The following is a 14,737-nucleotide window of genomic DNA, read 5'->3' on the forward strand; positions in this document are numbered from 1 at the left end:
AGGGGGAAGCAGAACAAACGCAATATCCTTTTCGAACCACCATGACCACAACGGCAATTAAAATATTGACATGGAATGTGAGGGGCCTGGGGACATATCTCCCCAGAAACAGAATCAAGGCCTATCTGCATAGAAAAGGGGTGATGATAGCGCTATTACAGGAGGCCCACTGTACGGCGGTCTCAATGGCTAAACTCCAAGCACATTGGGGAGGTCAGGGATTTGGCATGGTCTATTCTAAATATGCTAGAGGGGTTTATACCTGGATACACCCGCAGCTCCCCTTCCACCTGGCCAAATCAGAAATAGACCCGGAAGGCAGATTCGTAATGCTATGGGGACACATCGAGCAGCACTGACCGCAATGATAGACAGGCTGGACCTGGCAGATGTATGGCGGGAAACACACCCTGCAATAAGAGGCTACTCATACTACTCGTCCCCGCATAAACTGCATACAAGGTTAGATTATATCCTCACAGGCAGGGAACACTTACCCCAAGTGGAAGGAGCGCAATACTTGGGAAGGACCATCTCTGACCACTCCCCACTCTTAGTAACATGGAACCACAATGGCCCCAGACCCCCGATCCCCATGTGGAAAATGCTGGTAGAAGCCCTTAAGGACCCAGCCTTTAGAGAAGAACTACAAGATTCTATTGACAGCTATATAGAAATTAACATGGGCAGTGTGGAACACAGTAGCACGGTATGGGATGCCCTAAAAACAGTGATAAGAGGAGAAATCATTTCAAAGGCTGGGGGAATCGGGAAACTGCTCAGGAAGGAACTAGACCAGGTGGAGAAGGAGATTAAAAGGCTGGAAGCTATCCCCACAGGCACCCGGGAGGGGGAAGCAGAACTCCAGAAACTTAGAGAGGAGAATGCAACCGCGTGGAGCAGACTAGAAAAGTTTGACTATACAACCAAAACAAACCGTGCACACGTAGAGGCGGACAGACCGGGCAGGATACTGGCCTGGCTATGCCGCAGGGAAAGCCCTAGGCACTCCACTACTTCATTGCGGGATGAAGTAGGGAATATACACCATGCACAGCAGGACATAAATGACATCTTCAAATGTTTCTACTTACGCCTATATTCTCATGAAGACCAGGTCCCCCAAGAACAGATAATGGACACACTGGACGAGATAGGGCTCCCTAGAATGACCCCTGAACAAGCCACTACACTAGAAGCAGAAATCACACCTGAAGACATAACTGAAGCCATTAGGTCCCCGGCCACGTGCAAGGCACCTGGCACTGATGGCCTGCCCTCAGAGTTTTATAAAGTATATGAGCCCTTCCTGGCACCCCTGCTACATAAAGTATACCAGGAGGCATATGAGAGAGGGATACTGCCCGAAAGTATGAGAGAAACACTTGTGATCCCGATCCTTAAGCCCAACAAACCAGCAGACCTGTGCGATTCCTACCGCCCATTAGCGATGCTAAACTATGATGTGAAAATCTTAACCACAATATCAGCCAAGCGGCTGTCCAGAATAATAGGAGACATAATACACACTGATCAGTGCGGCTTTGTACCGGGCCGTAACACATCACTGAACCTGCACAGGCTGCAACACATTATAGCGCAAACTGCTGAGGACGAGGGCTCAAATGCACTACTATCCCTAGATGCCATAAAGGCGTTCGCTTCTATCTATTGGGAGTGGCTAGTGGCTGTACTCAAGGAATTCGACTTTGGACCTAGGTTTATCAGATGGGTTACGATACTATATACCAGACCAAGAGCAAGGGTGAAATCCGGGAAACGCTTGTCAGAGGCCTGGGACATACAAAGAGGGACCAGACAGGGCTGCCAGCTATCCCCAATGCTGTATATACTGGGACTGGAACCCATAGCCATTTATTTTAGAAAGCAGTTTTTCAACACCGCCATAAGGCTGGGAGGGGTAGATCACGTCATCTCACTCTACGCGGATGACGTTCTTATATACGTCCAAAACCCGCGCCTCAATGTGCCCACCATGCTCGAAGTCTTGGACAATTACTCCAGAGTGTCTGGGATCCAATTTAGCAAGTTGAAATCCTGCCTGTTTCCCCTAGCGGCCCTGAAACATGAGGACATGGAGGCACTCCCGGCGGTGGGGATAAGATGGCAGACCACTTCATTCCGATACCTCGGAGTCCAAATAATGCACACCCTTGCATTGATGTATGAACACAATACAAAGGCAGCGATACCAGCTCTACGCAGGTCAATGAACTTTTGGTCGAGACTCCCTCTATCGATGATGGGGAGGGCCTCGATAGTCAAAATGATTGTTTTGCCACGATTTCTATATGGGTTCCAAAATGTACATTACTACATCAACAAACCCTTCATTCGACTGCTTGAGACACTAATAAAAGAGTTCATATGGGGGAAAAACAGACACAGGATAGCGTTATCAACATTAGTTCTACCATACAGCTAGGGTGGCATCCAGCTCCCAAATTTGGAAAAATACTATTTAGCAGCCCAGCTCAGCTTTGTGTCCAAATGGCTTTCTGACGAACCCACTGCTAAAACACCCCTGCTGCAGGCCATGATCCTCCCGTTCCACTTGAAAGAACTGGTATGGGTACCCTCACAACTGCTGGGAAAAGCACCCATCTTAGTCACCCTGGGGAGGGAAATCTGGCGGCACCTTTAAAGAGTTTGCCTCGCTACAGGACATTGAAGGCATTCACATGGGCCAGTTCCTCTGGTACCAGAGAGTCCGCACCACAGCACGACACAAATGGGAAATATGGCCTGAAGAACCGGACACAGAACCATTCTTAACGCTGTTATACAATATGGGGGAGGGAAGCAGACCAATATCCCTAATATATGGACACCTGAGCGACATACCTAACCCCCGGAGCATGTAAATGAAAATTAAGTGTGAAACAGATAAAGGCAGGGAAATGACAGAGGGGGAGTGGAAAAGAGCACTCATATTCCCCAAAGAGGTGTCAAGAAACCACAGATTCCGACAGATACAGATGAATGTGCTGCATCGAACTTACCTAACCCCAAATCGAATAGCCAAATTTAACAAGCAAGCGCAGTCAAACTGTACCTGGTGCATGAGGGAGAAAGCCGACCTGATTCATATGCTGTGGGAATGCCCCAAAACAAGGGCACTGTGGGACAAAGTGAAACAGACATGCGAGAAAGCAGGCATGACTAAATATAAATGGACACCCGAGGAGTGCTTACTGGGAACTTACCCCAGGTTAGCCAAGCTCAAGCACACAGTTAGACTCATGGACATAACATGCATACTGGCCAAAAGGACCATAGCCATGTCTTGGAAAAAACCTGCGGGACCACAATACAAAACAGGGTACAGTGAAACGGAGCGATGGTTGTTGGCTGAGACCAAGGCTTGGGAGGAGTGTGTCGCCAGGTCCACCGATGAGTCCAGCAGGGCGCTCGAGGCATGGAAAGAACTCACTAGACATCTGTTTCTCCCCTCGGACGACAAGCCCCCATGAATCAATGAACTGAGACGAACACATCAGCAGGACAGACGAGGACAACCTAGGAGAAATCGCCGGAGTTATTGCTGTGCCCGGGACGACACCCCCTGCGCCCCCCCTTGTGCAATATGAACATTCCCCTCCTGCTCCCCTCCCCCCACCCACGGGACAAGAGGTACAGCGACACACGAACAAAGCAAGGAGACAGTTATTGTTGATTGTTAAAATGTTAAAGTTAAGTTGAAATGCATTGCAATTGAATGTGCGCAAGGCACAATTGAAAGTTATGTGATCGATATTGTTGGAAAAATGCCAATAAACAAATTTAAAAATAAATGAAATAAAAAGATTAAGCAAAAATATAATAATTACTTAAAATCTAAAAAATATCAAATGCATATTATAGCTAATCAGATTGTTCTCGAGTCATTAAAGAATGTAAACTCATCTAAATTTTGGGAGTTAACTAACTCTGCAGCTGGGTCACCTGTCAATGAGATATCTTGCTGAATAAATTGATAGTCCTGGGTCGATTCCTATACAAAGCTGTTTGCTAAACTCCAGATGGAACCTACTATTATTTTCCCAAACCTGATATGTATGGGACCTGTAGATTCTTACTGGTTACAGCAAGATGTGTTTTTGGTAATTAATGAATCCAAACCGTCTAGGGCACCTGGGCCAGACATATTATCTCCAGCTTCCATTAAAAATGACAGTCTTCTGGTCGGGCATTATTTTTCATCTTTTTAACCAAGTGCTATTAACATTGCACGTTCCGACCACTTGGAACACTTGAATAATTATAAAAGAAAATGTAAAAAAGGGAGACACGACCATTCCCGCCAACTATAGGCCCATAGTGATCTTAGATGCTTCTAGTAAACTATTTGCGTCTCTGATCCTAATGGGCCTAAACAAATGGGTAACACTTTTGGGAATTCGGTCTCAGTTTCAAGTTGGCTTTAGGATCTTTATGGGCACTTTGTTTAAATGGCTCTATTTTAGCCCATATCTTGGCAGAGGAAAAAAGAAAAGCGCTATAATATATACAATATTGCCTCTCTTGATATTAGTAGCGACTTTTATATAGTTAATAGGAAGAGACTCTGGTGCAAACTTTTATCCTGAGAATACCTCTGGTCTGAATTCTTTTGCTCTTACACAAGGACACTTCAATAAAGATCAGGTTTACCTAAAGAGGGCTCTTTGACTAAATCAATAGATACGCACATCGTTATTAAGCAGGGTTGTGCCTTGGGCCCTTCTCTTTTTTATCTCTATCTTGAAGATGTTTGACTTGTGGCTATCGGGTACTACTTATCCAGTAAAGTTGGGTTGTTCTGAGCTTGACTTGTTGGCTTTTGTCGATGATCTGCTTTTCTTTGATCAGACCCCTATAGGCCCGAAAAGAAAGCTGAAACTTTTTTTCGCAATACACCTTAGACAAAAACTTCCAAATATATGGCTCCAAGTCAAAAATTATAATATACTCCACACCCAAAAAAAACCAACAATTCTATGGAAGATAGGAGACCATCATCTTGAAAGAGTCCCATCTCTGTTACTGGTATGTACAATCTCTAAATTATCAATTGTAAATTTGAGAGACAGATTGAGAGTCAGGACGCAACCTCTGATTGCTCAGTTGAAGAGAGTACATAATCAAATGTGTAAATACTCATTGCTTCCGATTCTGCGAGTCTGTCGCTAAAATCGAACAGACTATTTTAATTGGTCTCGATCTATTATTGTCGGATATGAGTAACTATCTGAACTCTCTTCAGGGCAGCACTATATTAAAAAGAACTATGAGATTGTCACTGGCTATACCTAATGCTGTGATCCACCATGAAATGGGCTAATTTTGCTCAGTGCTAAGGCTACATGGAAGCAATCGTGCATTTCTATGAAGATGAATACTGCCACCACCCCCTCCAATTAATCACACCAGGACCTAAATCAGGATCTGAGGGATCACAAGGTTGACTCCAAAAATAAATTCAAAGATAGGATGATTATGGTTCTTGCAAGAGTTGAATCAAATCTAGGAGGAGCTGATAAAGAATCGGCTAAAAACTAAAGTGAAATTAAATCAAGAAGAATAAAAGGGGACTATTGAATTGTTGAAAACATATAAACTTTATAAAGAGTATGTACTTTGTCAGACGAAGAGATAACCTTCCAAAATATTTTACTTGTTCCCGTGTACTAAGATTCACTATTTCCATCTCTGTTTTAAGCTGAACCAACTTCCTACTCTCGAATGCTTAAGCCCCAGAAAGGAGTTGGAAGGGTGTGAATACAGCTTGTAGACTTTTAAGCATCTGGTCATTTATTGTACTGCCATTAATGACCTGTAAACTTTACATCTTGGCAGATTTGTGTACTTACATTTTGGAACGGCAGGGGTATCCTTCTGGTCCTCCTTGATGCAAGGCAACAGTGTCTCTCAGATAATAGCATTTTACTAACAGTAACAGTAAAATAGTGCATGTCAAAATCTAACATATTGTATTTTTGTTTTTGCACCCTAAGTTCAATGTTATATGTACATTTTGAAATGTTGTAACGGAAGGGGCATTTCTATGGCCCTTTTAGTGAAGGAAGCGAACTGTCGGAAGCGACTACTCTGTGGTGCAGCTTGACGGCGTTAGGTACTTAGTCTAGTTTTCCTCAACACTTCGAAGCAGTAAGCGGAAACTGGGATGCTGGTCTGCTGTGTCATGTAAGCTGCCCAGCCGCATTGCTTTGCTGCCCCAGAGAGATTAAGCGAGCATGGAGAAATGAGAAACCAGCCATAACTTGGCTGCCCCGGAGAGATTGAGCACCGGAGGAGTATGAGTTTATCTGCCTTGCTAATGACCAGGTAACAGCTGCTGCTACTCCACACTATATTCATACTTCAAACCATTGCTACCCCTTTATTCAGACTCCTAGGATTTTCTGAACTAGCTGCATACCCGTGGCCCCCTGTGACGAGCAGGGAGTGCATAACTGCACCCTGCAGTGGGAAGCGGGAAGTTTGGTACTAAGCACTAATTGTGTGGTGTACCAAAGTCTGTGTGTGGGGAAGTTGGTCAGGAGATGGTTGGGGGGAGGCTCCTGTGAGCTGCCAGCTTTCTTGGACATTACAGAAACATTTTTTTTTTTTAGCAATGCTTGCCTAAGCAACTCGGGCTGACCCCACTCACCCCCAACTGTTTACTTTTGCAGGCAGGCTGACTGGCTCCTCTGAGTGAGACACCAGCTGGGGCACCAGTTATTTTTTTGTTTAGTTTGTGATAGGTCAAGCTACCATTAGAGTGCAAGCAACTGAGCCTTGAGTGATTGTTCAGCTGCCCTGTTGAGTGACAGGTGCTCAAATCAGCTTTTGTTATACACAACACACGTCCCTGCCAAGCCCACTTTCACTTTGCGCTGTGTGCCTCAGTGGACTTGTTGGGCTGCTTCTTGCTGCAAAATTGATATTTGGTGAACATGAAACCTGTGAGGCTGCGCAGATATGGACTGCGCAGTGGGGAAAATAACTTGGGCCACCCGGGCAAGCGTACCCGAAGCCCAGGCAAGCGCATTGCGACCTGAAGTGTCCAACCGTGTTCTAAAAAAGATGGACTTTTCTGAGCCCATTGGCAGTACCACTGCAAAGCAGTCAAAAGATTACCACCTTCCTACCTGTCATGACCTCATTTCCACCTTTAGCCCAACCCCCGATGGTCAAGTCTGACAAGTCAACACCTCATCATCTACAGATCCAATGATCAATCTTGAGCCTGATATCATGCACCACTCTTTTATGATCGACAACAATGGCTCACTATTACATGTCTGCCTAAACCTGAAGCGCAACTCATTGGGTTTAAACCTGCCCAATTATAATAACTCTATAGGTGCTGAACTATCAGTCACCCCTAACCTAGAAGAACTAGCTGCAAGCCCTGTGCTCCCAGGGAGGAAAGCATATTTGCAGAAGCTGCGACAGCTGGCTCCAACAAAGGTGCCTCAAAGGAAGTGGAGTCTTCATCCTCTTCACCTGCTCTCCAAAACTCTCTTCTTTCTAAAGTCGAAGCTCTTTTTACACTCTGCACGAAACTTGCAGCAGACCATCACAAATTGAAGTGAATCATCGGAAAAGTAGTTGTCATTTTGGTCAACAGCATGGAAACTCACAGCCAGCTGGGGTTTCTACGGAGAGAAACCTGTTGGGTGCCAATTGATAGCGGGGAGGGGGCACCAATCCAACACCCAGTCAGTGCAGCACAGGTGATACATCTGGCAACTGTCAAGCAGCACAACAGCCCAGTGCACCCTCGTCTGATTCCATCATGAAACAGAGGGACACTTTAACCATAACAGCTGCCACAGAAGAGGATGCCATTGAGGCGGCACATCATTAGATATCTATGATGGAAAGCTCACCTATGCAGCAACTAAGGAAGCAACAAAGGCGTGGAAGAAGACTGATTAGGAGGAAACCTTCACAGATTCTGAGAGTAGAGTTTGCGAATGAGACAAGGGGCCCTATCGGGCCCAGGTATGTTGACCACGCAGCACCGGTTTCGCTCCCCTGAGGCGTTACCATTTCTAGCGACATGGGGAATGGGTTTACAAGACAAGTCGAACTCGAAGGCCCTATTGATAGTTGGTTAATAAATGACACCAATGTGACAGTATGGAACCAATTTAGCATGACTTTGGGAGACGGGCACCCTGGACCAGATGCTGTGTCCGCCAGTGGAAAAAGTGCCTACACAAAAAAACATATCTTCAATAATACAACTGCCTCACCAAAAGCAAAGGTTACTGATAAAACCAATACTAAAGAGGGTTTTAATCAAAGCTCCATATCTTTCGATGACTCTTGAACACTAATGTCACTTGGCCATTTGACCAAAATAGAAGAATTCTCTCCCACAGCCGACAGCCCATTCCTAAATCGCTCCAGATTACTTGCACTTTGAAAAAACATTCTATGGCTTTCGTCAATTAAGAACAGCGATTTACTGTGTGTGGAGTTAACCAAGTGGGATAGCCCTACAAACTGGGTCCTTATTGAGCTGGCCTCACCATCTATGGCATCCCTGCTGTGTACCTGCGCAGGCGAATTGCTAAAGCTAGAGCTGAAAATGACAGTGTGATATCAGGTGATTGTGAGGGGCTGTAGGATTGGGTATGTAAAAGGTGGCCTGAGGCCTCTTACTGGTAAATTGGAACAGGGGACTTGACTGAATGGACAAAGGACTGCCGAGATGGCTTCATGCTCATTAAAAAATAAATCTTGGAATATAGCAGGCCTCAGGAGAGTAGTATGTGACCCGGATTGGTGTTCCTTTGCTAGAGAGCATCATGTGTTACTTCTCCAGGAAACATGGTCATAGATCAGGTTGAATTATATGTTTATGTAAACTACACAATCCCAGCCACCAAGGGCCTAAGGGATAGACCCTTGGTAGGGTTGCAGATCCTGATCGATGCAAACCTCGACTGGAAGGTGGTCCATATCGAAACTGACTCTGCAAATCTTCAGTTGTTGTCTGTGATACCAAGGGGAGAGGAAACATTTTTGTCAAATACATTTTTATAATAGACCCAATGTGGCACTGGATAAGGGGGTGCTAATGAAACTGCAGGAAATGCTCAATTCAACCAACCCAATGATCTTGAGAAGTAAATTTAGCTTAGTGGCGGGAGATATGAACCTCCAGTTGGAACCTCGAAGTAACTAGCGAACTATGGGATGACCAGGATATAGCTTGGTCTATACCCACTTTAATGGCCGCCCCACCGAAAAGGATACATAAGCAGGTGGCCTTGTAATTCCACATGCTCATCCCCAGATAGTGTCTTTTGTCTTTAATCAGGTACTCAGTCCTTTGGCTCCACGCTCCTCCCCGGCGCATGTTGACGTCTTTGGGCTTCAGCAGGTGTTCAGCCTGCGAAGGGCTCTTACCTACGTCCGACCACCACGCCCTTTGCCTCCGCTGCCTTGGCCTCGATCACAGCTGGGAAGGTTGTTCCGCGTGCAACGTGCTGACACTGCGCGCTCTGAAGAACAGGTTAACTCGGTTAGAGGGAACTCTTCGAACAATCGCCTCCAGAGAACTTGAAGGACTTCATCAAGCACAAGTCACGGCCCAAGGTAGGGCCACTTTTTTCATCTGCACCCCGCAAGGGCGAGTTTTTTAATCTGCACCCTGCACGTGTGACTCCTTCCCAAGGAAAAGTCAGAGCGGGAGGGACCATTCAGGTTCTAACACCAGCACGGATACCGAAGCTGCTTCAGCTACCGGCTGAGGGGTCGCTAAATCCTACCGGAGACGTTGCAGAGGGACTGCAAGGTTCTTTTACCTGGTGTCCACCCGAGGGGCTATGCCCTACTACCGGAGTAGTGAGCTTGGATTGGAACTGAATGCAAACAAAACCAAAGTTATGGTCTTTAAACCTTTGTTTTTCAAAAGCACCCCACTGAGAATAGCAATAGAAGATACAAAATTGGAACTAGTCACATTTTTTGACTATTTGGGGATCAGGTTCCACGAATCAGGGGGATGGTCTGAACAACTTGCCAAGGCCAAGATTAGCCAGGAGAAATACAGCAGGGTATACATTCTTTTTTCACTAGTCATGGCAGTGGGGCAATTTCACCAGCTTTGAACTTACATGATAAACAAGCTCTGCCAGCAGCCCTCTATGGGTCGGAACTGTGGGGGTTATATTAACTCGACCCCCCCTGCCCAGTATTGAGAAAAAGTACATAAAAAAATAACTGTTTTTGCCTAAAAGTGCCCCGACTTTGCTGGTTCTAATGGACATTGGTGTTTTCCTTTTAGTCGACCAGGTTGCCCTTGGGTCCATGCTATATTGGGTTAGACTCTGGATCATGCTGGGGCTGGCAGTATATCAGGAGGCTCTAAGGAACTTTGTGGCACTGGATGGGGCTGACCCATATAACATATCTACTGTATTTGTGGGACGCAGACCCCCTGTCATATAATCCTCTAGATTGTAAGAAGACCTCAAAAGCAGATGTTAAAGCAATTGCCAAGAGGAAATCCATGGAAAAGCTCAAAGTGAAAAGGGCATCTTTGCAGAATGGCCAGAGTTTTTGCATAGTGAAATGATGGGGAAATATAAAGAGCCTTTTGAATGAAATTCATCCCCCTTATGAGCGTTTTTTGTATGTACGAATGAGGTTTGGGATACTGCATACTGCATGGTATATACACGCTCATGGTCACTCACAAGGTCAGGTTTATGTCCACTGTGTGGTTCCGCTAATTAAACACTTATGCGCTACGTGCTAATTTGCCCTGTTACATTGGAATTAAGGCAGTTGTGGTTTCTAATTGAACACAGGATACAAGGTGCTAACAAAGCTATACAGTTTTGAATATGCTCAATTGATAGGAAAGTTGTTTTTGCACATGCAAGGTATGTGCGTCGGGTATGGCTATTGATACGTAGTTGTATGAGAACTCGCCCGCTCTAATAGCCAAAAATAGGAAAATACGATCATGAGGCTGCAAGCGTGCTCTCCTCAAAACATGTGCTTGCAGATAACGATGACATACTATCTGTAATAGTTTGTCTGTTTTATTGAAATGTACTGGCTTGTTTTATTGTATTTATTAAATTTATTGTTTTATGTATATAATTGTTAAAACCTGTTTATGCTAAAGGTTTTTATACAGAATAAAGCCTTTGATGATGATGATGCATTTCTATGGCCGCAATGGCCCTTCTTGTTGCAAGGCAACAATGTCTTATAGATGATAGCACTTTATAGATTCTTGACTAAAGTCTACAAAAAAACCTGCAAGTTGAAATTTAATGTACTGTATTTTTTGCACCTTGCACTGTAAGTCTTTTGATGTCTTAATCTTAGAAGGTACTGACTTTAGGGACTGTTTATCAAATGCTATGTACCAGGATGCACCTCCACTGATTCTAATGCATGTGTTTTTTATTGATGTGATTTTATATAGATAAAGTGTAATTTATTATGATTCTCTGGATTTGTATATTCTGTTTGTGAAAGGGTTTACTTATAAACCATATCACAATTTTAAAAAAAGATGCCCATTTTTCCAAATGGTGCCATGAATGGTACATTAAACTATTGTCATGTTGTATTCGTTCAGTTTGACTTTCTTCTGTCATTGGCCAATGCAGCCTTAACATCAGTAATGTGAAAGGTTATCTTATCGCTCTCTCCATTTGTATGAAGATTCCTGATGACTGCTCCCTTTGAGCCTTTGCACTTAAGTGTAACTAGCCTTAGGGCACCTAAGGTTGCTTTTTTAGTGACATTCAATTCAGCTAAGAGAGCTGCGGACCTGGGTTTTTTCACCAACTTTTTTTTTATAATTTAATTTTTGTTGCAGTTTTAAATGCAAAACATAACTAAACCAGAGCCCTCAACACAAAAAGCCCCAATACTGCAGATATTAACCAAGCCAACCACATAGTACATTTTTCATGGGCTATCTCTGATAGACCACTGCATTGTTGGGGGACTGAAGACACAAAGTTAATCTAGGCAGTGAGATTTCCTAGCTCTCTTCACCAAAGAACTTAATGTATCATCGGAAGAAGTAATACACAAAAAAACCTTTCAACATTCTAGGTAAATGGTAACACACTAGCCTCAGCTTGCATAAAGTCAGTTACATTGGCACCTAGGGACCCCCTCTATATAGTGGTCGATGATTATTTTTTTTAATTGTAGGGCTTAGACAGAGCGTAGCGAGGGAACCTGAACCAACTCAAGCAGGCTTCTTTATTTGAATAATGGGTTAAAATTGTGCATTTTACAGCACATTTTAAGTGAAAAATTGGTCAAAAAGCCATGTAATCTGAAATTAGTTGTGTATGGTCACTCATGAAAAAATCCAATAGATGCAAGTCACCAACAGTACACAGTAGCCTTTCCCAACACATTTTCATCATGCTTTTCTGAATATATATTCCAGTATAAAAACCATTTTCACGCTGGCTCTGCCCATACATTTCCATGCTTGCTGCAATAATATATGCCAATATTCCGATATAAGAACATACTCATGTTTTCTTTGCGCATAATGCAAGTAACGCTGATATAGGAAAACATGTCCACACTGGTTCTGCCGCTATATAGCAGTATCCTCATGTAAGAAAATAGTCTGTTTGGCTTTGCCATTAAAAATGGTATGCCCCAACATGAAACGGTCCAAACTGGCTGCACCAAAATGCCAGTTTAGCCATAATACAATTTAGCATGTTTGATAAGAAATTGGTTCTGTGGGATCGGTCCCTGTTGGTGCGCTAGTGACCACCCTAGATTAGTACCAAAACCCAACCTATAAAATAGTTCAGAATACCTGGCAGCAAGATAATCCTACTCCCTCAAACTTCCCACAAAGTTTGTAAATAACAGTACAGATTAAGATTAAGCTTTGCGGGAGTATCTTGCGCTCAAGGTCAGTCCTCTTAATGTGAAAATGGTTCAAACAGACGTTGTAAATGTCCCAATCATCGGGTTAGAATCCCAGGACGGGAGCGGAAGCTCAGACGAAGAAATTTCCCGTCCTGGTATTCCAACCCGATTTTCACATTGAGAGGACTGACCTTGAGCGCAAGATACTCCCCCGAAGCTTAATCTTAAACTTAGCATGTTTGCTTTATCAAAGATGCCCAGTGAAGAATGATGCCATCATGGCATGCGTGATCAGTTGTTTGTTGACTTTGTAGTTCCTTGCAAGGGTAAAGCTATTTTGGAGCAAACCATTTCTAAGACAATTATCTTATGCATCAAAACCTGCTACACTCTATGACACTCTATTCTACGCAAGGTTGTGTCGTAAGGTGGATTTCCTAAAACTATTCCCTACATCCTCTGATTATAGCTGCGGGAAACTTTCAAAAGATGAGGAATATGCGGGGAAAATAGTATCTATTAGAAGAACGCTTATTGGCACATTTATCTTTTGAAATATCATCCTTGCGCATTATGAAATTCTTCTCGCAGCCAGTAGGTGGCTTCACACAGCGCTACAGTAACTATCACCTCTTGTACTGGAGATGATGACCAGACAGAGGGGATGGGTAGGTAGCAGGTCCGATGAGGAATCTGTGGAAGAATGGTCTTGTACATCTTCAGAAAGAGCCTTACTGAAATGTAAGTAACCTATTCACTGGATATTAAATCTATAAAGAATATTGGTTAAAAGAAAGTAAATGTTGTTACAAATAATGTTTAGCATGCTATGGCTTAATTTAGAATAATGTTTCTAATAACCACATATACCTGTTTAGTTTATAGTCTCTTTGTTACTGTGCCTGTTGGATTGGTGTATGGCATTACCTATGCAAAGCTTACTAGAGCCCATTTCAACTGCTGTTCCTGAAGATCAACATTCTCCAAAGGCTCCCCTACTGGACTACATATACAGGGTGAGAATCCAAAGTCAATCCGTTTTGTGATAGTACATGATAATATAATACAAGTACTTTAATCTGATTTGTTCTCTATTAATAAAAAGAGCATGGCTTTTGGAGACAGCTGGACCTCTGAAGAAGAATATATTAGTGATATTTCATTTGCATCTCATGTATTTTTTTTATTACTGCTCATTTGCAGTGTTTAAAATGTACTGCTTTTTAAAAAAATTATTTTTATTCATTTTCATAAACTCACATCATGTACATTTCAATTAACATTCCTCAACTCCTCTGCCCCCAACCTTGGTGTAGGATTCCAGTCTCTCTCTCAAAAAAAAAAAAGGCATGATTGTAGGATGTCCATAATTATGTGGGCACCATTGCGACATATAATCACTCTGTAAGTGTGCTATTATCTGTCTCCAATCTTTCTTAAATGCCTATTGGGCTCCTTGAAGTTTGTAGGTTATTGACTCCAGGGACACAATGTTCCAAACTTTCTGCAGCCATTCATATATCGAGGGTGCCAGTTTTTTCTTCCGTTGCTGGGCTATTGAAAAGCCATGCTGCTATTATAAGGATCCTGAAGCCCCTTTTCTGTGGTTTGGTAAAAGTTCCCGGGCCTGCCTCCCACATTCCTCCCATCCAGACCCTTTCCCGAAGTTGCTCCGTTCCTTGTACCATCTTGCCCACTTGTTCCCGCACGTTCTCCCAACATTGCTGTATAACCGGACAGATCCACCATATGTGTTTCCAGTCCGCCTTGTCTGTACACCCCCTCCAACACCTGTCTGGGGTCTCAGGGAACATTGCATGAAGTCTCTCCAAATGGTGAGGTC

General features: G+C 43.6%; 1 protein-coding gene across 4 annotated transcripts in view; it reads left to right on the forward strand.

The window, feature by feature from the left end:
* Positions 1 to 14,737, forward strand: part of RALGAPA2 (Ral GTPase activating protein catalytic subunit alpha 2) — a 3,672,963-nt gene that overhangs the window by 2,277,290 nt on the left and 1,380,936 nt on the right. For all 4 annotated transcript variants that reach the window (XM_069608069.1, XM_069608071.1, XM_069608070.1 and 1 more), the window contains one exon: positions 13,773 to 13,910. In XM_069608069.1, the coding sequence (XP_069464170.1) occupies positions 13,773 to 13,910 (138 nt within the window). The remainder of the gene's footprint in view (positions 1 to 13,772; positions 13,911 to 14,737) is intronic.

This window comes from Ambystoma mexicanum, chromosome 4q (genome assembly GCF_040938575.1).
Source record: "Ambystoma mexicanum isolate Mex_15411 chromosome 4q, UKY_AmexF1_1, whole genome shotgun sequence".
In the NCBI taxonomy this organism is placed as follows: Eukaryota; Metazoa; Chordata; class Amphibia; order Caudata; family Ambystomatidae; genus Ambystoma; species Ambystoma mexicanum.